Here is a 27,782-nt window from a genome sequence, read left to right on the forward strand (position 1 = left end):
CAGAATTCATGACTCATCAACATTTTGTTAACAGCTGAAGTGGAAAGAAGACGGCTGGCACGGCATCTGCTTGCTCTGCTGCCAGTATATAGATTGGATAGATTGAGGAGCGCGAGGACGGTTTGTTGTGTTAGCACGGTCTCTTTTGTCCATTCCCTGTGTTTCTGGCCGTCATTCTGAGTGCTAGTGGTTCCGGCGGCCCTAAATGTTCCTGCACAGTGCACTGGCTTTTAAGAAACAGCACTTTCAACGGGCAGGCTGTCTGTAGGCGACCTCCTGCAGCAATTCTCTGTGTTTTAAATAGCTGTGTGTCTTGTTTTGCTTTTCAATTGAGCTCTTAGATGTATTTTTTCAAAGTAACGGAGGCAGCGGCAGGCCGCACTCCCTGGCAGAGACAGAGAGATGCTTTCCCCCCGGCAGCAGTAGCCACTTCTCCTCCTATTTCCCTCGCCGGGGATAGCGGAGCGCCAGCCGCCCGCCGGCCCGACCTGCCCCGCTTCTCCCGGGCTCCGGCGGGCCACAGCAGCGGGCGGTGCGAGGAGCCTCCGCCGCCGCCTCGGGCCGCCCCCGCCCGCCGGGGTCGGTGGCCGCGCTCCCGGGGACGGGGACGGGCGGCTGGCCGCGGGCCCGCCCGCCGGGGCGGTGTAGGCTCCCGCCGTGCCTCCCGGCGCATAAAGGCGGCGGCGGGGGCCGGGCAGGGGCAGCGGCCGGGGCGGCGGGGCAGCGACCGGCGGGGATGGAGCAGCCGCTGCAGACCGAGACGTGGAAGGCGCGGAGCCTGGAGGAGCTGGTCCGCATCCTCCATCAGATATTCGCCGAGGACAAAGTCAGCGTGGACGAGGTCCAGGCGCTGATGGAGTCGTACGAGAGCAACCCCGAGGAGTGGCTGCAATACGCCAAGTTTGACCAGTACAGGTAGAGACGCCGCGGAGCAGGGAGCCCCGGCCGCGCCAGCGGAGCCAGAGCCGCGGACGGGAGCCGGGATCAGCGGGGACGCGGGGCGAACCCCTCCCACCCCGCCTGGACCGGCCGACAGCCCCTGGGCAGCGCCGGGGGGCCGGGGCCGCGGGCGGGGGTCGCGGGGGCACTGCGGGGCCGGGGGCGGGGAGCGGGCGGGGCGGCCGCGGCCAATGGCGGCCCCGGGGCTCGGGCTGCCCCCGCCGCGCCGCTCAGCGGCCCGGGAGACACCGCAGTGAGCAGTGGACACGTAAACGGAGTGCGGCGAAAGAGCCCGAGAGGAGCGCGCCCGCGGCGCGGGTTTAGCGCGGGGCGATGAGGAGGCGCTCGGGGTCCCTGGCGGAGCCGGTGCCGCTCTGGGCCCTTGCCCTGCCCTGCCGTGCCTTGCCTTGCCTTGCCGTGCCGTGCCTTGCCGTGCCTTGCCTTGCCTTGCCCTGCCTTGCCCTGCCTTGCCTTCCCTTGCCTTGCCTTCCCTTGCCGTGCCTTGCCTTGCCTTGCCGTGCTCTGCCTTGCCCTGCCTTCCCTTGCCTTGCCTTCCCTTGCCGTGCCTTGCCTTGCCCTGCCTTCCCTTGCCGTGCCTTGCCTTGCCCTGCCTTGCCTTGCCGTGCTCTGCCTTGCCCTGCCTTCCCTTGCCTTGCCTTGCCTTCCCTTGCCGTGCCTTGCCTTGCCTTGCCTTGCCTTGCCTTGCCTTGCTGTGCCTTGCCCTGCCTTGCTGTGCCCTACCTTCCCTTGCCTTCCCTTGCCTTCCCTTGCCCTGCCTTGCCTTTACCGGGGCCGGGGGCCGCCTGCCCCGCGCAGACCGGGGCTTTCCGCTGCTCCCCGGCTGGGAGGAAAATACCTGTCAGTGTTTTAACTCCCTCTTGCTCTGCTAGCAACTGATCTGTCTTTGCTACTGTTGCCTTAAATTTCAAGATAAATACGTTTCATTCAAGTACTTTCTTTAAAGAAAACAAACCAAAAAACTACCCCAAACTCCAAAACTTTTCATTCTAACTGTGCCACAGTGAAAGCATCATTCTAGCTTGACATTTTTTTTAGCCTTCTTTCACCTCTCTGTGACTATCTTCCATTTGGAACAAATCATGACATTTGTAACAGAACATAGGAAACTAAGAATCAGGAAAACAAAGCGTGTTAACATTGGAAGTATTCATGGCAACCTTTTATTTATTTATTACTCGTTATTTATAAATTTATTTTGTCCAGCCAGACCTGTATAGAAATAGCAGCACTTGAAAAGTTCTGTCAAATGCTGGCATTGATTACTTCTTCTCTGACATCATAGGAAAAATATGTCTACATAATATATGTTCAGGTTGTGGATGCAGTGAGAGGCAGTGTATATTTGCTTTGAAAGTGGTTTGGTATGAGCATCCCTTCTTGAGTAAAATAGAGTGGATTTATGGGGATACTAATTTGAAAGCATTCAATTGACACCAGTGCACTTTTTGTGTGCCCTTGCTTGCATTTTTCAGGTGAGACTGAGGTGTACCATGGTAGGTGTAAATATTTTCTTTACTTGGCGAAGTGCAAATACTCATGACTACTGCTAAAATTAATTCTGAAGGTCCCTCTGAGCTAGTTGTACCATAGCATCAGCCCCGGATCAGAAGGATCACCCTATGGGAAGCAATTAAGCAAAATCCAAATCCCTTTTCTAGTGAACTTTTCAATAGAACAAGATGAACAGCAGTTCAGGGGAGGCTTATAGGAGAGTAAAAGGGAACAAACATAAAATGTTATTTTAAAAGAAATTTTGCTCTAATAAACTTTGTTTAGAAGTAGATGCTGGCAAAATGTCCTTCACAAGTGCTTAATCCACACAAAAATGCTACAATACAAGACATGGAACTTTCAGGAACAGAGTGAGTGGACCATGTACAGGAAGTCTAACATCTTCATTCTTTGTTATTTTGGCTTTGTACAAATGAGTTCTGTGTAAGAGAAGGAAAGCCAAGAATATCAGAAAAGGAACTGCAGAAGAATGTAACTATGTATTTTTCTTGTTTCATTGCAGTCCTCTGTTTCTAATTATAAGCCAGCTGCTGAAGTGACTTCATTCAATAACCATTTTGATTTGATCCTGTCTACCACTCTAGTCTGACTCACAGTTCCCAAACTCCAAACATCTATGTAAAAAAAAATATGAATCTAAAATATTAGATTTTCCTTTTTCTTCTCAGAAAAATAGCTTTTACAAAAAAGCGCCAAACTTGCAAATACAATTTCATTTTTTCTAAGTAAAACTTGATTTCAAGAAAACAGAAGAAGAAGAGTTTTTGTATGTCACAACCTTCTCTCATAAACATGTTTGTATAATTTTCTCTTATATATACATATTAGTACAATAAAGAGCAAACACTTTGTATTTCAGGTATACAAGAAATCTGGTGGACAATGGAAATGGAAAGTTCAACTTGATGATCTTGTGCTGGGGTGAAGGTCACGGCAGGTTTGTATTGAAAGACCATGATTTTAGCAAACATATAAATTCCCTGTATCTTTCACTGTCCTGCGAAATAGAGGAAAAATAAATCAGTCCTATGGGAGCTGTCAGAAGGTGTCTGGAAAGTAAGCAGTGCAGAGCTCCTCTTAGTATAGCAGTCCTGAATATCTGCTATAACTTTTGCAAGTTTGTACTTCATGGCCATTTTTAAAGCACTCTTTCAAAAATGCTTTGTTTTTGTACAAAAAGCTAAGCTTCTCTACTGTCAGAGAAAGTTTTTAGTCACAGAGATACAGTGATTGATATGACCCCATTCAACCTGTCCCCTACAAGAGAGCCATATAACCCCCAGCCTCAGAAGCAGGACTTGGTGCAGTTTAAATAGTCTTTGTTCTTTCGGGTTGTTTAAATCTGCTTTTGTGGCAAGATGGGAAAACTAGATTTGGATTAGGACTGCAAATAGTGAGAAGGGAGTCCCTTTCCAGAGCTGCTTGGCTTTCTCTAGGTTCATGCATCCCATCTTTTCCCTCAAAATGGATCATATTTCTGATGTGGTCTCCTGAGTTGTGTGCATAGACTGTACACTTGGTTGTGTTGTCCTACACAATATCATATCAGGGCAAAATCTGTCTCTTGGAGGGTCTTTCATGAAGTGTAGGCTAAAGCAAAAAATGGAATAGCAAAATATGCAAGTTTTGACCAAATATTCTCACATCTAAATAAAAAACCTAAGGAGATGTTGGAATAGGTTTTTTTATTTGTTGCAATTGATCACGTACAGTATTCTTTAGGGGATGCCATAATATGATAGAGCAGTTTAGAAACAGAGGTCACCACCTCTACTCCTTCTGGGCTATTCCCCCACAGCCTGTCATTTATGTTAAACTGTGTTCAAGTTGGATGGGTATTTGTTACAGCTAGACTGAGTTGGTTTTGCTTCCTACAAGAAGAAGGTCAGATTTTCTTGTGTTTTTTTTGGAAGGACCATGACAATGTGGCATTTGTGTTCTGTCCCTGAAGCAAGCTCTGCTCTCTCAGCATCTCAGTTTGCAAGAAATCCTAATGTTTGTTGACTAAAACCAGTAATTTGACTAAAACAAGTACCAAGTTTTTGATTGAAACTCATTAGCGTTGTACTTCGGAGGGTCAAATTCCCTCTTTTCCTTTGCCCCTGATGAATGGAGATCCCTCCCTTTGTCCAAATTCCACTTATTTCTATAACAGTTAGTCCTGTACTTAAAAAGAACTAAACCAATACTAAACTAAATATCTAATCCATATGTAATCTCTAAATGTGGCACAGAAAACACACTTCAGAGCAAGAAGAGAGATCAAGAAAGCAAACAAATCCTACCAGATTCTGTTGGTTTTGAACCTGAAATGCCAGTGAAATTAAAAGCTTAGTATAGCTGGTTGTATTTAGTACTATTGGAGTACAGCATTTTATTTTTTTCAACAATGCATGTGAATTCCAGCAGTAAAGAGGCTGTAGAAATTAAGCAGAATTAGCTCATTTCTTCACATTTTGGAAGCAAGCAGGATGGATTTGCAAAGATCAGGTATACGTGCAAGTTTATTCCAGCCTCTGCCTGGGGTCATGGTAGAAGCATTGTTTTGTTTCTTGGCCCAGAAGAGTTTTTGCATTCTGAAGAAATTTTCAGCCCTACTCCTTTCTCCAGACTTTCTTTGTATTTCTCCATGTCAAAGTCATAGGCTCACCAATACCTGATTCTTCTCCAAATCCTGCTGTACGTGAACTTATCTCAATATATTTCTATAGTAGCAATTTTAAGTAGACATCCCCTAATGCATGTCCTTTATGTAATGGAATTTCATTCTAAGGTTTTGTCTCCATACAATATGCTATGTCTTCTGTCTTGCACTGAAATTAAATATGCAGATCACACTGAGTTTGGTTATTCTTTTTACATATATAGCAGTATCCATGATCACACTGACTCACACTGCTTTATGAAGATCCTCCAGGGAAATCTAAAGGAGACTCTGTTTGAATGGCCTGGGAAAAAAGGAAATGGTGAAATGACTAAGAAATCAGAACGAGTTTTGAGGGAAAATCAATGTGCCTACATTAATGGTAAGATATTAAACTTGTTTTGACAACTATTTGTCCATAAGTCCTATTCCTAACAGAAGAGTTCATCTGCTTTTTAGTCTCCTACATTTAACAGTATAATACTATGACTTTATGCACAGTTTAAGAATGTGTCTCTTTAGACTGTGCACAAGCCTGTATTTAGATTTAGTAAAAAAAAAAAACACAACAAAAATGTGCTTTTCACTCACTCTTGAAACACTGTAGCAATTGTTTGATAATTTAATATACTGGATATCTCCTCTAGTTCAAGCAGACTTTAGCATTGTGCCTCTGATGATTATCTAAAATTGTTTGTAAACATAAACTTGAATAGCATTTTTTTAGAAATAAGAGAAGCAAAGTTTAGATAGCTTGATCACCTTGCCTTTTTTTTTTTTTTCCACCCCCTCCCCCAAGAAGTAAACCTTTTAGTCAGTCATGGAAAACTTATGTTGAAAATGTAAAAGCTGTCTATGAAATAAATTGACCAGCCAGGAACAGAAACCTGCAATAGTGCTACTTCTTGTCCAGATCAACAAAAGACTGTAGTGCTGAAGTGCAGTGTGAGCAAAACTGAAATTCCCAGTCTATAAAAAAATACACAATGTTGAGAATGACTGAGACTCCATCAGTAAGACTAAATCCATGCCATCATCATGTGTATCTGTAATTATTACCACCTTGTGCTTTGCTGGAGACCATCCTGGAGCTGCCATCTGGGTGTAATGTGTGCTGGTGCTATGAAAAACACTGTACATCATGCTGGACCACCTTGAATTCAACAGAACAAAGGTGAAGCAGCAGACAGACAGGTCATCTGCTTTATATGTCATGGGTTAAACACTGGAGAATACACACTGTGGGGCTGACCTTGGGAACTTCCCAGCTAGAGGGAGCCTCATGTTGGGTTATGAACTTAGCCAGGGTGAGGGTGCTGGGGAGAAAGACTGCTCTTCTGCAACCCGCTGCTGAAGTTTGCCATGCTAAATGAAAACACTAAATTGATAGGGCAGGAAATGCAAGAAGCGGCTTGACACATCTGCTGATGCCCCCATGCCAGAGACAGAGGTTCTCCATCTCAGTCAGGTTTTCCTACATACACAGTCCTTTCCAGTGCAAACAGTTGCAGACTGTGTGCCTCTTTTCCAGAGCTTCCTCAGTTGTTTAAAACAAATTTGGTGTCCAGATCTCTGAGACTGTTTGGATCTCTGCCATGTTTCATAACAGATGTTTTGGTTTAACACATTAAACAAGCAGAAGGAAAACACTGACAGTGTGTTGATTGCCATAACTGCATCAATAGCAAGTGCCTTCATGATTCTACTGTGTGTTTCTTGTTTGCTCTTGTATGTAAAGGTTAGAGCCCACTAAACCATGTTTGAGTTTTGCACTAGATGAGCACAGATTTAGGACTTTCCCCCCTATTCTATTTAGATAAAGTATGTTAACAACACTTGGGGCTTCAAATCAGAGTTAAGAGTGTACTCATGACTGTCAGGGTACCATGGCTATGTTGCCCAATACAGGTCCAGGTGTTATATAAGAAATTCAAGTACAAAGGCCTGAGTTGTTTTTACAGCAGGGTCATAAATTAAATTCAAAGTCTCTCTTAAGTAACTCAAAACCTCCATTATAATGTAGAATGGACATGGTTTGATTCATGGATGTGATTCTTCATACCTTACATTTTTAAGTAATAGTTTGATTGTGCTTACTATTCAGTCATGACTGGAAGTATGCCAGTCACTATTGATTAGTCACCCTATTGGAAAGAGAAAACAAATGAAAAATGTGTTTTCCAAACCAATAAACTGGAAGGATTCATTAGGAAACAGATGCCTGCAGTAGAAGATACCATATCTCTGCCCATAAATCTATTCTCCAAGTGCATGTAGCTGACTTTTAATGTGACTGATATCCTTGTTACTTGTGAAGCATTAGCAACACAAAAAAGCTTTTGCCCCTATCCTGCTTCTGAAGCATGTATAACAACAGCTCTCCTAGGAAAGTAAATGAGCTTGAAGTCCTTCGGGAATAAAAGCTAGAAAAATACTTACAGTATCATCTTCCTTAATTTTCTTGGGATTTCTATTGACCTTTATCATGTGGCAGATGATCTAGAAATTACATGAACTGTGGAAAGCAGTAGTATATTTTTAATTACCCGTGTATTCGGGAATCTCTGCTAGAGAATAGCAGTCAAATTTCCTGTATTGCGTTACTTGTTGCCCATGGAAATATGGGCATGCCTATTTGCTCATGAGTTACAGTATAAAAAGCATTTTTTCCAGGCAGTCAAGACCTCATTGGATCTTCCTGCTAACATACCTTCTCATTTTGTGCCTTTGCTGGTGTAGACTCCATTGGCCTGCACCGTGTGGAGAACATAAGCCACACAGAGCCTGCTGTTAGCCTGCATTTGTACAGCCCACCCTTCGACACCTGCAACACCTTTGATCAGAGGACTGGGCACAAGCACAAAGTCACAATGACCTTCTACAGCCAGTTTGGAGAAAGGACTGTCTGTGTGAGTACAAGATGTGGTGCTCCTCACGTGGCCCCAGGCTCTGAGCCCTGTGGGGACAGGCACAAGGGGCTGCCCTGCTGCCTGCATAGGCTACAGTGACTCTGCCCTGGAACAGGCAGAAGGGTCAGCACCTCTGCCCTTCCTGGGCCATCCCTGTCTAGGATCAGATAAAACTTGTTTCCAGATATTGTTTGAATGGTTGAGTTGCACTTCCCTTGTGTGGAGTTCCCCGTTTTGTGGCCTACCTCTCCTGAGCACAGAGGATTAATGAGACATCTACTACTAGTTAAGCATCTGCAGGCAGCAAATTATAGTAAATACAATCTAGTCAATGGAAAGTGTGAAGTAGCTACATTATTTTCGCCAGAATTAGTCAGGTGTAAGGTTTCCTGCCTAAACTATTCTGCCAGAAAGGATCACATTTCAAGAGGTTTTAAACCTTGTAGCTTTTTGTAAATACTTCTTTAATCAATTCAATTCTTCAGAATCACAATATTCATGGAGCAAGTCTTTCTCTGAGGGTAAGAGTAGGCCTGTTGTGTGCTATCTGCATTCTTGGGCAATGGCATGAGATTTTATTTGGATAGGAAAGAAATCTTAAGACCATTTTTGGAGCAACCAAGCTAGGACATATGGGAGAGATTAATAGGGTTTCAGCACTAGTCCATGCATTGGGAAAAATAACTACTTACTTGGGGAGAAAAGACTGATTCAGGATGTTCAGCCACAGATGTTCAAACACGGTTTAGTTTTGTTTGATACTGACCACTTTAGTTTTCCTTGAAGCCAGAAATTTAGTGCTCAGGAGTTTCCTAGAGTGAGTCCTTAGTCAGATCAGTTTAAAGTTTTATATAGTTGACAAATACCATGTAAATTATTTATCTGAAGCCTGTCACATTACCAAGCAGCTGAAACACAAATTTTTGACCTTCCCAAGTTTGAAAAGTTCTTGAGAAATAAATTTGAATTTATAGTTCAGATTTTAAAATGTAATCAATGTGGAAGAATTCTGAACAAAATTCATGCAAGGATTCAGTGTTTGTCTGCTTTCTTCTAGTTTTAAGTCTTTATTGAATATTAAGTACATAAGACAGTAAGGGAGACTATATATTTTGGCTTGGAGTGTTTCTCTACTCTGATCTGTACCCATCTGGCAGTGTTTTCACCACTTGTGGGAAAGTGGATCTGGCTTACAGGAAAGAACTAAATCTTTATCACTGGGTCTCTTTCATGAATTCCTGTAAATAGAATTTCATTAAAGAAGAAGGTGATAGCAAGTCTCAACCATTCAGCTGCCTAAAATGACCTCATGCTACAAAAATCTTCTGGTCTCAGTGACTTGGTTTTTGGAGAATGGACTGGAAAAGCAAACTTTCTTCTGCTTACAGAAGGACAGAGGGAGGCCTATAGGGAGATCTATAAATTATAAATACCAAAAGAGTAATGTAAAGTATTTTTGTGTATCTTTTATGAATGGGAAGATCAGCCTAACAAAAGCACATTCAGTTCTCCTTTTTTGTCTTAATTGTTTTATAGATAAAACACATGTGATTTCTCACCTCTGCCACGATGAAGTCTTGATGAACTTACTCTCCAGGAAATACACAATAAGTTATATAGGTTTAATAAAAAAATAGTATGTGTTGTCAAAAGACCTGACCATGCGAGTAGCTGCATGGTTCAAGTACAAACCATGGGACTACTGATAGAAAAGTTCACTGACAAAAAACTAATTTTGTCTTGAGTGTCACAACACACCAGCTTCTTCTGCCAGGAAGTTTGCAGGGGGAGGCAGTATCTCTTTGCAGCCTGTCTTCCAAGCTAGACGTCCAAGCAGTTTCTGTCAAAATGAAGTAGAGTGGGCTATTGGGGAGAGAAGATAGCCTGAGGGAGGAAGCACTCCTCAGCAGTCCCTTCTGCCATGGGCTTACCCATTGTCAGCCAGAGCCAATAGACGGTGACTTTGTCAGGGTGACTTTGTTGGGATGACATAGTGCCTTCTACAAAACTCTGGCAAGGAGCACTGAAAATATATAGTATTTCCAAGTATTTTAAGGTGCTGAGCTACTCCGAGAACAAAGGTCGACAACGAGACCACAAAGTAGGCAGTGACAGTCTCTTTCCTTAAAGCAAAAACCTCTCCTCTTTCCTTCCAGGCTACAGGAGTGCCGCAGGAGAACAACTGAGATGCATCAGCATCCATTTGCATAAGACCTGCTGAATGTTCAACCAGAGACCGAAGACTTGCATGCTAAGGCTGACAGCCAGATCAGTTTCAATTCCTTGTACACTGGAGTACATTTGGGCAGCCTCCAGACCGCACGCAGTTTCCTCGAGCAAATGCCAATTATGGGACACTAAGCTAACTAGTGCCATAACCTGCTTCAGAGGTTAGATGCCTTTTTTTAGGCTCCTGTTAGAATTAAATAGTTTGTTTTCTAATTCTAGCGCCTTTTAAACTCCACCTTGGATATCACACTTGAGAATATCAGAAATAGGGTTTTTAAACATCATCTGATTCTTCTCAATAGACCTATGGGGATGTATGCTCTCAATGTAATTAGTAACTATATAAACTTCTAAGCTTCCAGTCACTTGTACCTATGGGTAGTACAGTAGATACAGCTAACGGCAGTGCCCTTTTCCTTTTTTTTAATTAAGTATTTTAGGTTTTAATGCTTTAGGCCATCTTGATAGTTTTATGCATTTTTTTACTCTTTTTTTTTTTTTACACTTTAATTTGTCAGACTCTGTTTTAAATAGGAACAGAGAAATGCTTCATTCATGATGATTTGCAAAACTGATTGCACAGATATTTGACTTTTAAGAAGACTAATCATACTTAATTCAGCTAATATCGAGTTCCCAAAGTATTCTGTGTAGCTAATGAAGAAGAAAACTGAAATAAAACCAGATTTCTGCATAGATTTCAGAGTTTTCAGCTTTTTTTTTCCATGATAACTAAAATACTTATCACACTTTACCAAAATCTACATTCCTCATGAACATCTAAATCTTTTCCAAATATACACTGTTAGAAAAGACTTCTAAAGCTGGCAGTATGTCAAACATGCAAAGAATCCTGACTCAAAGTAAGTTAGGGGGGAGTTCTGTCACTGAGTGCACTGATGTTTAGTTTTATCCTCCAGATTTAGTCACAGGGAAAGAATCTTCTTGAAAAGAGTTAACTGTAATTAAACATATAAAAATCAGCCAACTGCCTGTACAGAGGCTATCTCATTCATTTAATGCAGTTAATAACATATTCTCAAGTAGGGAATGTGTAGCAATTCTCCTAGTCTCGTAAGTGACTGCTGGTTAGTCAGACAGCAGTTTAAATTTTATCAGTATTGGGTTACGATGAGTCACATGTTTCCCTCTGTATTGATAAGCCCAGAAAATATTTACTTTATGTGACCCTATTTCCAGAGGGGCTGTGTCAAATTTTAAGAATATGTTTGAGCAGTGTAACTGTTTTTGAATGAACCTATGCCTTGCTGTGAAAGTATGACAGCATGAGAGATGAGCTGAGGCTGGCAGTTTGGCTGTCCTGCTCGTGCAGGGTCACCTACAGCAGATTGCTCAGGACTATGTCCAGTTGAATTTTGAGTATCTACAAGAACTGAGGCACTACAGCCTCTCAGGGTTTTTGGTGTTTTTTTATCACCCTCACAGTAAAAAAGGCTTATGTTTAGACAAAATGTCCTGCACTTCAGTTAGCACCCAGTGCCTCTTGGTCTCCTCATCTTTCCTGAAAAAAATTAGCAGTTTCACTTAACTTTAACTTCAATTACAGCATATTCATCAGGCTTTTGCTTACTAGGTAGAATTAGAGAGCAAACTCTATAGCCTGTAGACCACATGGTCAGGCCAGGGGGAATGGAAGATCAGGAGACAGCCAAGATGGTACAGTAGTGATGCAAGCAGTTAGCTGTTCTAGGATGCATAGACATAGAACCCCAGAGTACTCCAGCTAGTCACTCATATGCCTAGAAAGCAGGACAGAGGAAATACAGGCAGAAGGGATAACAACAATCTACATGAGCTGTCCCAAATACCATTTAGCCACGGTAAGCATAATATTGTACATTGCACAGAATAATACAGGAATTTAGGTGTTTCAGAAGAAGGTACCAACCAGGTATTTTTGTCCTCTATACCTCAACATATGGGAGGTGGCCTGCCCAACACAAAGGGTAAAAATACAAAAAACCTTATGAGAACTGTTTAGTTGTGTCCTGAGTCCTTAGAACACACACCACAGCCACCATCTTTGCTACTTCCTAAGCATTAGCTATGCATGAGGTGTTCTGAACAGCACAAGCACAAAGCTACTACCTACTAAAAGCAATATTCAATCAACAAATATCAACTAATATAATGAGAAGTATAATCACCTTTTCACTCTCACAAATATGCTCATATAACTTGTGCTGGTTTAAAACACAGGAACCAGTAACAGCAAAAAGTATTTGCACACTATTATGGCTGAACAACCAAGGTATTAAATCTTCTAGCATGTGAATGTACCTTAGCTTTGGAATAGTGTTAACTGGCCATCTGATGAGGTACAATTATGCTGTAGGCTGACAATTAGATTTCATTGGGCAATGAACAGATGTTTAGCATTTTATATGCTTTTACCTGAAAGGTGCTATTGAACAGTGTCTCTGTAAATTGAAGAGAGTTGAACATTTACCTGGGATACCACTAAGATCGTTACGTGGTGAGAGATACTGCCTCAAATCATCCAGACTGGTAACAGGAGGAGGAACTCAGCCTAAACATGATTTGCTATTTACTTCTAATACTTCAGTGAATGAGCTGCAACAGAAAGACATAGGGAGGCAAAGTAATTCCAGGAGTGGAGTGAAGTGCAGTATTTACATAAATTCAGCAAATTCCAAGGGTGTGGTGGTTTTGGTTTGGAGTCTTGTTATTATTAAAAATTTAGTAAGAAGAGAAACTGTTTATCAAAGACATGTTTGAGATGGGAAGGCTCTATAGCAAAAAGTCATCGGGAAGGCATGTGCCACGTGCAAGGGAAAAGATGACAATGGGGGCTCTCCAGGTATGGAAAGGCCATCTCAGTTTATTTGGCTGTGGCTGACAAGGGCTAGATACACTGAAACTATAGACATGTTTGAGGGGAGTGTTCACTTATGTATAACCAGCAAGTGAGCAGCACTTTGGCTCCATATGCTGAGGTATGGGACCTTTAGCCTCTAGCAGAAATTGTTGCTCAAAGAGGGTCCCTTGCTGCTCTAACGATTTTCTTAATATTCCTGTGGATAATTGAGCCTGGAGTTACTTTCTGTCTAACTCACTGCAAAACCTTGGCATACACAAATCAGTTCAATTTGTAATTTAAGCCTTGAGTCTCTTGATGTTTGAACATTGTTCATCATTGTCCATTGTTGATGTATAGAGGAACACAGAATCAAAATCCACCCTATATATAACACTTCTTTCATTACACTTTTTTTTTCCTTTAACTGCAAAGATACAAGATGTGCTATTCACTAGCTAGTCCTTGTAGTTATTTTTTCACACTCCTCTCATGACTGAGAGAAAGCTGTGTTGCAAGAATATAGCCTTCCCAAGGGTAAAAGAGGTGACCTGCCTACACTGACTATTTACAGAGACAAACAGAACAAATCAAGCAGAAGCTTAGTGCTTTTCAACCATACCATATGCTCTGCTCTTCCCAGTTTAGCTCATGAAAGATTTCACTGTACTTGAATGTTAGAGTCTTATGTTCTGTGAATGGAGAGTAATTCCATTCACTGTTGTCTGGTAAAGGAAGCAAAACCACCATGGATCAACCCTGCAGGGCTTCAAGACTAGTTCTGACACTTGTAGCTCTTACGAAGCTTTATTCAATAATTTTTAATCTCAAATCTTTGGACCCTGTGGTGCTTAAGACTTATTTCTTCAGGGATGAATGACTCCCAAAATCTGCTAACAGAATTGACCTTTTGTGCATGCCACACAAAAGGATGTGGAGTTTTTCAACAAGTAATGGAAATATCTTATGCCTTTGACAGATCTGTCTCCTCTTCCCTTTGCTTTTACTCTCTAATTCACTAGAAACCTTTGGTACAGAGAGGTAAGTACACTATTTTCTCTTAAAACTTAACTTTATGACATTTAAGGTGTACCTTCTTCCTCTTTCATTGCAGGTTGAGAGGAATACATAATGTTAAAATCAAGTCTATTTGCACTTCACTTCCCAGTAGGAAAAAATGCTTTACTGAACCAGAAAGATAAAGTCTATATGCTGTTCACTGACTTGTGCTTTGGTTTATTTTTCATGCCTATTCTATTCTTTCAGGCACCTGTGCTTTCTCCCAGGTTTAGTTTAGCTATTTGGTTGACCTGTGGTGATGAAGAACATTTTAAAACATGATGGATACATGTGAATGAATGTATTTCTTAGGAGATTAAATACTATTAACCTACTTCTTTAATTCATAATGATTAAAGGAACAGCATAAGAGGATTGTGTGGTACATGCTACCCTTATCTGGCTAGTTTCCCTGAGATCCATGAATCACATGAATCGCAAAGCTACCATGAGAAAAATACATTACCTGACAAGAAAGCAAAATTCTGCTGCAAAAGACAGCTACATCTTGTTCTCTGCTCCCACTCAGTATTCAGAATCAGATCCTCAGGATCTCTTGGGTTTCTTTTTTGTTTGTTTTTGTTTCTGTTTTGTTTGTTTTATAAAATCACATTGTCAATGCAAAGTGTTCAATTTTCATTGTAAGTCACTGTTTTGGGAAGCTCTGAGAGCCACAGTCAGAGAAAGAAACCTCCTCTTCTTTCCATCGTTGAAAAAGATGCCGCAGCAAAACATCCCCTGTTAACTCTGATCAAATAAGGTTGCTGAAAAATGTTTTTTCCCTTGTTTCAATCTGCAGGCAGGTATACAGCTTTTCCATTTAGAGAATTACTAAACTGCTGTGTGAGTGCTTGGAACCAGGTGCAGAGATCTCCTGTTGATCACTCACTCAGTGGATGGCCCTGAAGTTGCATGTCCTAAGCATAAGGACAGGCATTTCTGAGTGGCAGAAATAGTTCTGGAAATTGAGGAACTACACTGTAAATGCTGACGGTCTGTTGCTACTTCAAAGACCAAGTTCATTCAAGGTTTGGTTACATATGTTTATAGAGTGCATGGTTTGAACCTTTCATAGGAATATTGAAAAAGCCTACTTGAGGGCACCGAGACCTGTGGTATGTATCTATTCCCCATAGCTAGGGCTCTGAATGAGCCTGAGGTTGCTTATATGAGAATATTTACCAAGCATATTCATAGGAAGAAAAAAAGCACTTGAAAAAGTTTTCTTTATAGGAAATGTGCAAAATAGTCCTGTTTAAGTTCAGATGCTGGAGGACACCTTATTATCTTCTTGGGCTAGATCTTTATCCATTTGAGGTTGGAATAGCTGGGCTGTTGTCAACCAAATTAAAATGTTTTACACTGATTGAAACAGCCATTACTAGGATTGAGTATTTAATTCTGGTTACTTATATTACCTGAGATTTCAAACTATGTCCCTCCTGAACATTGTTATTTATGAGTGAAGAGGTGCTGCTTGAGGAAAGATTTAACAGCCAGTTTCATGTCCATAAGGAGTTTTCAGAATTAGAGTCTTCAGACAACAGGCAGGTATGAGAGGAAAAGCCTCTTCCTACATTATTGCATCAGTGAAAACCAATAGCACACATCTCTGCTTTTGGACTTCACTTCGTTGCTGCATTGCAATGTAGACAGAGATTAAAAAGGTCCTTTAATTTGTTCTACCTATTTTGGGGTTCTGATATCTTGCAAAAATGAAAACCTTGTGTTCAAGTTTATAATCTGAATTCTGGCCCCTGCTCTGTTGGCACAAAGCACTTGAATAAACAGCCTAAGTAATTTTAAGAACTCCCAAACTTGGAATATTTGCTAACACAGTGTTTAGGGCATTTTGCAAAGTACTGCAACATTCCAGTTATAAAATTTCTTAAACCAGGTAGGAAAACAACTCCAGGGTTCTCAGTGAAATTGAATTGCATAAAGTAGAAAAATGTAAATTATTGTTGCCTTTTATATGCAATGTGATATCCCTTACTCAATTCCTGACTCATAAAAGCATGTAATGGGCATTAGAGTGTGCATTTGAGAAAATTTGACTGTTGTACACAAAATTAGTCAAATTTTGCCTAGTAACCTGTATAGCCTCAACTGCTTAAACATCTGAGCTCCTGAAGGTTTTCATTCCTCGAGTATCAAGTCTGTAGCAGGCGAGTAATATGAAGTTCTATAATTAGAAGGGAATTGACAACAGAGAAATTGGTGGCCTGCTATCAGACAGGGCAGATAGTTCTACAAAAATGTTGCAAGCCCTGTGCTAATTTTCAATTAATTTAGCTAATCTTTACTTCTGTTGCTGCCTAAAAAAATATAATCTTCCATGGAGAGCTAAAATATTAGGACGTGCTCTTATAGAGTAACTATGTCCTCTATGAAGACAAGCTAAAGAAGCTGGATCTTTTCAGCCTGGAGCAGGGAAGGTTGTGTGCAGACCTCAAAGCAACCTTCCAGTATCTGAAGGGGCCCTTCAGGGAAGCTGAAGAGGCACTTTTCATCAGGAACTGTGGTGACAGGACAATGTCTCCAAACTGAAAAGGAATAACTTTAGATTAGATGTTGGGAAGAAATTCTTTACTGCAAGGGTGGTGAGGCTCGGGCACAGGCTGCCCAGAGAAGCTGCGGATGCCCAAACTCTGTCAGTGTTCAAGGCCAGGTTGGACAGGGATTTGAGTAACCTGGTTTAGTGGAGGTGTCCCTGCCCATGGCAGGGTGGTTGGAACAAGATGATCTTTAAGGTCCCTTCTATGATTCTGTGATTCAGTTACCTTGTCCTTCTAGTGAAAGACTAATTTTGAAATTAAGACCTAGAAATATCAAATGCACCTCTACAGAGAAAGCCCACTTCAAAAAGAAATAATGTTAGGTATTTTGTTAGGTATTTATTGAACCTTAACATTCAATAAAAGCAACTTTTATAACCAAAAATTCCCAAATACTTGCGCAGGTCTTTTCCACAGAGCTGAAAATTATACAAAACAAATGGAAAATTCTTTTCATAGACTCATACTAAAATAAAGGTGGGGGTTTGGAAACTAGCTAGTTCCAAACAAAACAAGACTAAATATTGACTTGCCTTTAGAATTCCCTAATTTTCAACTGCAAAACAGCTAGTTAAGAGGATCCCAAGCAGATGAGTGAGTCATGGAGTCACTGTAATATTGAATGTTTGCCTTAATGATAGCATTTGTCTGAAACAAGTATTCCTCACTATCTCTACGGGATATCTCACTGTCACTTGAAAATAATGAAGCAACTGCAAATAACTGCATTTTCGCCCTGCCACTAGCTTGTATTTACAACCCCTGTTGAAAGCCAGCTATACCACAAACCAGAGAGATTCCAAAGCTCAGGCTCTGCCATGGACTGCAGCTTCACTGGGATCAGCTGTGTGAAGACATTTGTACACTTCAGTGAGGAGCAACCAGGACCAAGATTTTCCAGTGGTTTGAAACAGACAGGTCAAACAGTTGCTGCCTTCTTCAGCTATCCATCTAAACGTATGTTCAGAATGTTTCAAAGGCTGGAACCTATTAGTGGATTGAAGATGCTTCTGAGCCACCACAGCCTGCAGCTTTGCATATTAAGGTCCACTGAAATTAACACCAGATTTAATACATGCAGAGCAATAAATCACCAGAGTTCATGAAGAGCTATGCATACTTTCAGCTGCTCTTGGTGCAAGGTGGAAAGCATGCCAGAAAGGTCATGCTCAAAAAACAGTGAAGCAGCAACCTGTTACACTGTAAATCTCCTTCTTCCTATTTAGGATAGGAAGAAACATTTTGGTGCTGTACCAGGTATACTCATCAACATAAGAATTTGGAACTAATATTGGTTGCTTTAACCCTCTACACAGATGTCCTGACCTTGTTGTTAAATAAATACAGTGGCTTGAAAGCAGCTTCCTGACACTAATGAAAAGTGACAGCACATTAAGTTAGCACACAGATATTCCTACATACTATGCTACACTCTGGTTATTAAGCATGAAAACCATCCCATGCTTAAATAAAGAGAATTTGAATGGCCCGGGATAATGGACCATGCAGAAAAGAAAGAAAGATGATGCCCTTCAATCAAGCAGTTCTACTGGCAGTAATTTTGAGGTCCTAAAACCTACACAAATCAGAGGTCCTATTTGCTTATACAAATCAGATCTCAAAAGAATATTTTATAGAAATCTTCAATCAACTCACAGTCTTTGCTTCTTAGAAGCACGTAAGATCTCCACATGCAAGATTCTCTTGAGGACTTTGCTGAGATTATATCCTTAGAAGAGACCTGGAATTATTGATTGGTGAAAGGGGAATGACTTAGCAGTTAAAAGCCATGCTGATTTCTCAGTGTTATGTAACTCATATTATTGTGATACAAATAGCTTATACCAAATATTAAGAGTGCTGAGAAGAGATTTAATTTTGTTTAATAAGGACATGAAGTTCCTATTAGGGGTCGAAGTATGTGGCCTTGCCTGCTAGGGTAGGGACATCATGGGTTACAGGAGCCAGTATTACCATCTCATTTGAATGAATCATGGGTATATCTCAAGTAATTCTCTTTTGCTGATTGATAGGAATCTGTTGTATCACACCCATGGGAGCATGGTTCTGGGGTACACACTGGGCTCTTAAATGCCTTTGGGTAGCTGTAGCTTTGTTGGCATTTGTCCTAAGGAACAGAGTCTGTATTAGATACCTGTGTGTTGGCACAGGATCTCAGAAGGCAACTGACTTCTCAGGTAACTTCTTGTGTTAGTACTGGCTCTTCCAGATATGTCAGTAGTTTCTGTGGACTCATCCTCTGGCATCACATTTCCAGATGAGGCACAAGAAAGGTAATTGATTTACAGACAATCATAATGGGGGCATGGGGTCTTTGTGATAGGGTAGATCTTGTAACTAATTTTTATAATACATAAATTAATAAGAATAATGCTCCAGAGACCCATAAAAAAGAAAATACTATTTTGTACAGTCATCAGATCAGCTAGCTCAATTAAGAAAGAGGGACAAGTTTCAGGCAAATACAACACCTTTCTGCATGGAGATAATGAGCACATAGGATCAGCAGAAAATTTGTGTCTAAGATGGCAACCCACTGGTTTACAGGAAATTTCTTGATGGAGGTGTGATTCTTTTACAGAAAGGCTGAAGAAAAAAAAATGGGATTGACAAGAAATTTGTAAAGTAAAACAATGCCAAAGTTCAGAAAAGCTTTTAATAGATGTGCTTTTATATTAAACTCTAACTATTGATCCCCACAGAAGTAGAATCAGATGCAATGGTGTTGATCTTTCTCCATCCTAGTGATATAATGGTGAATTTTTGAGGTTGGGCATTTAGAAAGAGCAGCACTGATTCAGCAATGTTCTTTATATCTCTTAGGTTCCCTCAGGAGAGACAGCTGTGATTTAAAAATTCCTATGAACTTTCCTGAGTCAAACAGGAGACAGACTGCTCTTTCAAGAAGTGCCTACCACCAGAAGTGTGTGGGCTATCTGGGATCTGAGACTCTGTGATGGTTTTTGTTATGTTCTGGCTCCAAACCACTTGTTTTCTTTACTTCTCAATTACTTTTCATTGCAGGGCACAATGTTAGTTCATCTCACAGGAATTTGTTTACTGTTTTCCACTATTTCAAGCCTGTTTCCTGGTTAGTTTTCAACTTGGAAATTACATTTTTCCACATAGACACATTTTTTCCCCCTACAGTTCTGATTAGATACTATTTTTTTTCACTTTTTGCTTTGCTCCCGTAAGTACCATTACTCCTGACTGAAGAACACCATTTGGTTTGCAGTTGTATTTTTTGTTATGTTTGAAGGTCCTCTCCAGTTAAGAGGGTGTCTTCTTTGCTGGATGCAGACCAGTAATAACTCAGTGGACTAAAAGCATGGAAAGTAAGCCAGGCATTTTAAAATGCACTCCTGATGTGGTTTGTAACTTATTTTTCATTATCTTGGGTCTGTGGAATTATGCTGTCATCTTAAAATCTGTTTTTATTTCCTCCTTTCCCCCACCGACTTCCTTGCCATCTTGGTTTTACTCCTTTTTGTTCCTGACTTTCTCTGCTATTTTCTTTCCCTTCTCAGCTTCCACTCCCTCCTGCCTTAATGATATTTTCTAAGCATCATGGGCTGTAGCCAGGAGAGGGAATTTGATTTTGTGGTGAAGCAAGAGTGGGATGTTTAAATGGATTGGCAAAGCATCACATTCAATATAGAAGATATATGGGTTTTTCATCCACTCTTCTACCATACTGTTCTTTTACAGGGATTAAGCCTGCCAAATATATGCATCAAGTTGACAGAGTTCTCTGTCTTGCCTCTTTCTCCTAGTCTCCTAGTGGTGCTTATACCAAGAGTAACATACAGGGAGAATAGAGGATTCTGTTTCCTTAGTGACATCATACTTGCTAGCATTAAGTTAAATTCCTTCCTTTAAGTCAAATAGGAATAGTATGCTGAGGTTGTTACAATTAGGGCACTGAAGGAGGAGGATATTGAGGTAACAAAGAAATTGTCATTTCAGAGTGAAAAGTCACCACATCATACAATACTTTCTCTTGGGGGGTCCTTTTAGTTCTTAAGACTAAAATCTCAAAGGTCTCACATTGCCAAGGGAAGCAAGATGAAGGAATTCAAGAGCCAGATCTGCTGTCTGTGCAAACAAAATGCTCAGCATCTTCTGGGGTAGCCCTGATAGACATGCTGTGCCATGTTGATGATGTATCATCACACTACTGTGAGCATGATGGAGTAGAGAAGTGGAACCAGGCCCTGCATTGCCAGAACACCTCAAAGTTAAGTGTAACATAAATCCTAGCAGCTAACAGGAAAAGTTCTGCTGGAATTGTACAGTAGCAGCTGGAAGACATTACATTACAATTAGAATTGGCTCCTACTCTAAGACTGGTTTGTTTAAGATCTGAGTGCTTCTCTACTTCAGTAGTAAAATATTTTAAATCATAATACAGTTTAAAATAGACAATATATACATAGTCACACTATAATACATCATCTTCACTCCTACTTGAGAAGGCAGAAATTTAAAAACTGTGCCATAAATTCAGATTTATGCACACACTTCAGATTTATTTAACATTCTCCCTGGCTCTACTAATCTTCTACTTTCTAAATATATAAACTTAGCTAAACTGAATGCATACAGAAAAACAAATTGGGAGGGCTCTGAGGGGTAAGTTTTCCTGTTCTAAGATTATAAATCATATAGCGCATCCTAAAAGGATGATCAAGAGTTCTTTGGCAAAGGGCTTTTTTTTACTATAAAAATAATTACAGTGAGAGATATGCCAGTTAAGGACAGGTGGAACCAACTTTATCTATGTATGCAGCCATCTGCATCTACATATATATATACACCAATCAACTCCCAAAACCTGTATCTGGATCTGTGTACAGATTGCATGCGTGAGATGGGAATTACTATTTTAAAAATTAAATTTAATTCATGCCTGTCTGCCTTCAAAGGATGCATACAACTGTGACCAGAGCTTGAGCAGGTGTTCTGTGTTTCTTCTGCTGGAACAATTAGAAGTGTCCTGGACCTCATAACCTTCACTGCTAAGACTAGAGTGCCTGTGGATTTAACTCATGCTGTATGTCAGATTCTGCAGCTCATACAGTCATATTCCTAAGGGACAGCCAAGAAAGAGCATGGAATGAAAACTATGATCTTCTGGAAGGAGAAGACTCATTGTAGTCTCATGTCATGGTGGTGCAGAGGAAGTACATGGTGCAAAATGAATTCAAGCCAATAGGCACCTCAGAAGAGAAAATACTTCTCCCTTCAGTGGAAAAAGGGCTGGAGAACAGGTTTTGTACTTTTTTCTTGGATTCAACTGCAAGTGTCCAATTCTCAGTGGTATTTATCAGATTGCTTGCCATTCGTTAAAATTATACACGGTAGTTGAGGTGACACATTTGACGTAAATTCATCTATGAGTTTCTTCTCCTTCTGCAGCTTTAATGTCTGGTTTTGTAGCACATCTTATATTCCTTCAGATGTACTCTCTTGTGCATGGAACATTTAAGCTATGCTTTGACACATGTCTGGGGTTTTATATTTTGTACTTCAAGGTATTTGTTTTGTTTACATCTACTTTCTTTTTTTTGGACTGCCATTAATTTCAACTTCTGTATCTTTGCTTAAACACGAAATTAGCCAGTGATGTGATAGCTTGAATTCTGCTTTATTACACTTAGGTGGAGCTGGTGAAATCACGTGATTATATTGATCTGAGCTGAAGTTGGGGTTCAGTTTTGACCTTTGACATACACAGAATTCCTGCTGATTACAATGAAAATTAGACATAGGCAGCCAAGGCTCAGCATTTGGCTTTTGGTCAGGATGTGTATTAGGTTTTGCTCTTCTCTGGAAATAGAGGTTGTGCCAAAAACATTGCCTATTTGAAACTTTTTTACTTTTGCCTGTCTAAAGCAAGTTTGTTCCCATCATCTGACCTCACCTGAAAGTCACAGAGCTAACTTCTAACTTTGCCAGCTGTGGTTCTCCCAGACTGCCAGTACTTTTGCATCAATTATGAGGACAGGTCACATCCCCTTGTTGACACAAAGATATGCCTTTGCAATGCAGCCCAGAGATGACACAGGTGACACTGTCTGTCTATTTCACAAGCAGAAGTATTACGTCAGCTCTTATTGGAAATTCCCCCCAGTCAGGCACCTAGTGAAAAACAGTGGTTTAACTGTTTAGATGGTACTTAGTTCTGTTTATACAGGAACTGTTAAACTAATTTAACAGCAACATATTTTAAACTGCCACTTTACACAATGGAACAAGAAGCTGGAAACAGCTGAAAGTAATGTTAGTTTGAATGGCCTAAACAGAGCTGGACAGATTTTTTTAGCATTTATTTTAGTGTCATTCCAACAGAGTGGGCAGAAAGTTGAAGGTGAGGCAGAGTTTTCTCATTCTGGTTCCAGTCAAAGGCACAGCAAGAGATTTCCTGTACTGACAGCTTACATTGTCTGAAGACAAAACCAGAAAAAGCTGTATGGGAAAGGAAGAATTACTATACAGTTGGCGAGATTAAAACCCCAGGCAAAGAAAGTTACCAGATGTTGTGGTGTTCTGTGGACCTCCACTCACTGTTCCTGGACAAAGCACCAGAGTACTTTTCCACCCAAGTTTTGCTCCTTGAAGTAACATTTAATAATGTGCATGGCAAAGTATTGATACACATAAAATCGAATCAAAGTAGTTCAGATCAGCTGTGGTTTATGCCTACCCATTGTGTGTCTATATCGCTCATAATGCTGGTGAAAATAGCTGTCCAAGTTTTTAAGTAGCTCTAGAACCAGAACTGGGACAGATATGAGGAAGAAGGGAATCACATTTACTGCAAAAAGATTATGAGGGTTTGGATGAAGTTCTGAGAAATCCTATGCACGTGACCACAGTTCTTGCTGGGCTGAAAGTGCCACAAAATAGGCCTATGTAAAATACTCTAAAGCTTGTGACATAGTCCACGTTGGACTGATAAAAAGGTATGTATTTCTGGAGAGATTTTGTGCAATTTACTATAAATTTTTAAGCCTCTCTAACTGAATTTAGTGATGTTCTTCTGATGCTAGAATAGTCCCTTCCTGTAGCAACATTGAAGTCAAGTTTTGGAATCACCTGAATTCTGAAAAACATGGAGAAAATTGAATTTGGAAGAATGTTGGTCCTTATATGTAAGTATTTAGAGATGTATGTACAAGACTTAGGTGCATGTAAAGTAGAAAGCAGGGATTGTAAAGCATTATCATTTAAGGAGGTAGGGCTAAAAGAGGCTTCCTTTTCTGTGTGAGGGGAAATTTTCTTTCTGAAATTTTCTTTCTGAATTTTTAAGTTTTGTGGGATAGATTTCTTTTTTTTGGTCTTGGCATACTACTTGTGCAGGCCCTACCAAAGTGATGGCCACATACCTTCAGGCAAAGTTCTCATTGTTGTTTGGTAGGATAATTTCCCTGATTTTTCTCTGAGAGCATTTAATGCAGTTCTCACTTATAAGATTATAAGATTATAAAGTTGGTTTAAGTTTTGTAAGAATGAGTTTAAAATTGGAAAACAAAATGCAGTCTAAGTCTTCTACTCAAAGTTTTCTTTTTTTCCCACTATGCTCCCAAAATCTTACACATAAGAAGTCTGAAAATGGTAATTTTTGTTTTTCAAAAACTGAAATAAATATTGGAGAAATGCCTTTAAGGTCATGGTAAAAGCCTGTGGAACACCACAAAATAGCAGTTACTACTGAAAGCTTGATAGTTAAGCTGTGAAGAGATCCATTGCCATCTCTGTTGAGAGGTTGATGACACCAGCAGCTTTACTAAAGAAATGTGAGGAAACACCCCCTTAATTAGGACAGATTCTGAGAACAGGATGAGGTAAGGCTTTTTTGCCAGACTGTCAGAATCATATTCTCTCTAATGGTTTAAAAGTTTGAAAGAATGTGAAGGGCAAGAAGATCTGTTCTGTGTCCAGTAATGGAGGAGCACATGCATAGGTGAAAATTCTTGAGAAAAAGGTGGGCCTCTTTCAGAATTTACACACTGAGGAATGTGGCAAAACTATTGAGCACCCAGAAAAAAAAAAAGTTACACAAGTTTTTGTCAAAACTGGATTGGACATGTACATTTATAAGTAGCTTACTATTCTCTTTTTGCTGCTTCCTTCATCTTTTTACTGTCTTTCTCTCTTTTGAAAAATAGCCATCTTGATATTTCTATGGATTCAATTATTTCACATTTATTTGACATGTCAGACTATTCAGAAACATTAAATTAGATAAATGGTCTCATACCAGAGAGACAATTCAAATGCTAATGTAGCCACAGACCCTTTATTCCTGATGTATTACTACATGGTGAATATCAGGGTTGACTCCGCCTCACTTGTTATATACACATTCAAAAAGTCCACCTCTGAAACAAAAACACTTCTAAGTATTTTGGCCCATGTAAATGCCAAGTTGTTTCAATGTGTTTGAAACACAAAGTACAGCATGTTTACCCTGCAATAACCCAGGTGAGTGTTTTCATAGAATAATTGAGATTGGGAGAGATCTTCAAGTTCATCAAGTCCAACCATGAACCCAGGACTGCCCTAAAACCCCTAACCCACATCACCCAATGCCAGATCCAGGAGTCTCTTGAGCACCTCCAGGGATGGTGACTCCACCGCCTCCCTGGGCAGCCTAATCCAATGCATGACCACCCTAACAATGACAATTCTTTTCCAGCATCTACTCTGACTCTGCCTTATCTCAGCTTAAGGCCATTTCCTCTTGTCCTTTCACTGCAGACACTATAGCAGATATGGGCCTCTGACTCACCACAACCTCCTTTCAGGGAATTGCAGACAGTGATGAGATCCCCACACAGCTCTCTCAAGGCTCTCCTTTTAAAAGAAGAAATTTAAAAATGAAAGCTCAAAATATTAAAAAAGTAGAAGTAGCAGGTGTTTCGTGGAAAGTTTGCACAATTTCTTTTAGTAGACAGTTATGTGTAATTACTGCTAAAAATGTGAAATAGCTTTTTGTTAGAAGATGTAAAACCTAAAATACCTGCCTATTTTCTCTGGAGTTTTTTCTGGGTTTTATTCTTTGTATAGAAAACAAGGACTTAACAAAGTCCATCTCTTCAACTTTTCTTTAGTTCTGGCATAGAATTTTTAAACATAGGAACATCCAGCACTTTAAACTTTGTTCTTCTTTCATTGAAATAATGTGGAGGAAACAAAACACCTAATAGAAACTAACATCTCTTTGTTACATCACATGCTGATGAAGATGGTAGAAATATCTACCCTGAGTTCAGAGGTCAGAGTTGGACTGGGGAAAAAAAATATTTTTCTTTCTTGCCTGGCTCTCTGAATCTCAATAATCTTCCAACAAAAGACCCTTTATATTTGCAGTTATTTGGGACTGAGGAACAGGTGTTCAGTTTCACTGTTGGCTCCTTCCAGCCAAACCTATAATTCAGCAGCTTCCACCAGCATACAGAAAACGAGTTGCCAATCAGCAGTTAAACACTGACATGAATAGTGACTTTGTCAATATTTCTATTCTGCCTTTGAAAGCACACAAGCCAAAACAAAAAATCTTTTGACAATGTGTGAAAAACAAAACTGAAATTCTTCAACAACTTTTGGCAGCTAGAAAGCTGCCCATATAAAGTCTTAAAAATTCAGTGGTGTTCGTCAGGTGGAGGAAAGTTTGTGTTCCAAGATTTGACCACCAGGTATTTCAACAGTCCAGCTGTGTGTCTTAGAAAAGCATTTCTTAGATGTGTCAGTTTGTTAGTTGCATTTTTATTCACAACCACAAATGCTGTCATCATTGTATTCATCTTGAGTGAGTTTCCCTTTTAAAAGTATTAGCAGGACCCTGAGTTTCCAGATCTTCAGTCAGATTTGATACATTCTAAATTCCACCTAATAAATCCCCAAGCTGGGTGATTTCCTTACCCAGAAGAATAAGGATTTGAGTTTATGTTGTTTCCTTTTAAAATTCTGAATGTTCTTGGTGTCACAGACTCAGGATGACTCTTTGGTGGCACCAGCAGAAAGCATTAGGTAAATCAGGCATAGATGAAGTATTTTTTTGTGTAATGACCTAATTTAATTAAGTTATGCAAGCGTATCTCCGACTTTAAATTCAAGGATGATTTGAACTATTCAAGTGAAATACTGCCCAGCTTCTGAAATGTTTTGCTGGTTCTCCATGAGTGGCTGCATTGGAACTGTTAGCAAAGCCTCTCTGAGCGTGAAGTGCAGAGAGTGGAGATGGAGGCAAAGAAAGAGAGCCAGTTTTTTAAGAGGCAGTAGGAAAACAAGAGCTTCTCATACACAAAGAATGCGCTTTCAATAAACATAAGTTTAAAATCATCTATGTTGGATAGTGTCAAGGACAGGTACTGTAGAAAATATTGCAGGCAGTGACTAACTAAAGAGCCTTGGGACAGAAGTGGAATGGTTATCTTGAGTTGCACAATCACACTTGCAAAACTGAATATTCAGACTTCTTCAGATAAAAGGGCACATAGGCCAAAGCTGCCAATTTATCTACTGCTTTTATTCTCAGTTGTCTTGGATTTTAACTTTCACCAGCGATGTCAGGAATATTATTAATAACTATGTAATATCTAGTAGACTCAAAAGGAGCACCACTGCTCAGTTTCCTCAGAAGGTGCTGGAAATCCAAATTCTCTCAACAAAATTAAACCCAAGACTTTGTGTCCCAGTTCTTTGTCAGAAAATTGTTTTTGTTTTAGGGTTTTTTACAGGATAAACTGCTTTGTGCTCACATACAACAACGTTTGGAAGGGGTTTTTTTCAACTATCCAGCATTTTTTGTCTATGAGCTAATATCCTTTGCAAGAGCATGTCTATTACAGAATTGCTATATTTTCAGCAGTCACCTATAATGAGATCAGCAGCTTTCTCTGGATAGTCATTGCTTAGATTTACAGCTGATTTAACCTCTGTCTTTTATGTGTATGTCAGTCAAGATCAGCTCGACTGACTGTAACCTTCCACTTAGATTTTAAAATGAATTTGTCTTGGTAAAATTCCAGTTTCTTTACACT

At 40.3% G+C, this 27,782-nt stretch overlaps 1 protein-coding gene across 1 annotated transcript; it reads left to right on the forward strand.

The window, feature by feature from the left end:
- The first annotated feature begins 694 nt into the window (after positions 1 to 694).
- Positions 695 to 10,952, forward strand: CDO1 (cysteine dioxygenase type 1). The gene is made up of 5 exons (XM_083883690.1): positions 695 to 915; positions 3,332 to 3,409; positions 5,341 to 5,498; positions 7,856 to 8,025; positions 10,182 to 10,952. The coding sequence occupies exons 1-5, from the start codon at positions 737 to 739 to the stop codon at positions 10,209 to 10,211; spliced, it is 615 nt and encodes a 204-aa protein (XP_083739816.1). The 5' UTR covers positions 695 to 736; the 3' UTR covers positions 10,212 to 10,952.
- Positions 10,953 to 27,782: the final 16,830 nt, after the last annotated feature.

The sequence above is a fragment of the Zosterops lateralis genome (assembly GCF_965231275.1).
Source record: "Zosterops lateralis genome assembly, chromosome: Z".
Classification (NCBI taxonomy): Eukaryota; Metazoa; Chordata; class Aves; order Passeriformes; family Zosteropidae; genus Zosterops; species Zosterops lateralis.

Bases quoted from the DNA above. Each gene is read 5' to 3' on its own strand.
- CDO1 (XM_083883690.1), top strand. From the start codon at position 737: ATGGAGCAGCCGCTGCAGACCGAGACGTGGAAGGCGCGGAGCCTGGAG. The intron at 916-3,331 runs GTAGAGACGCCG...TTTGTATTTCAG, and splicing joins GCCAAGTTTGACCAGTACAG to GTATACAAGAAATCTGGTGG. The intron at 5,499-7,855 runs GTAAGATATTAA...TTGCTGGTGTAG, and splicing joins TCAATGTGCCTACATTAATG to ACTCCATTGGCCTGCACCGT.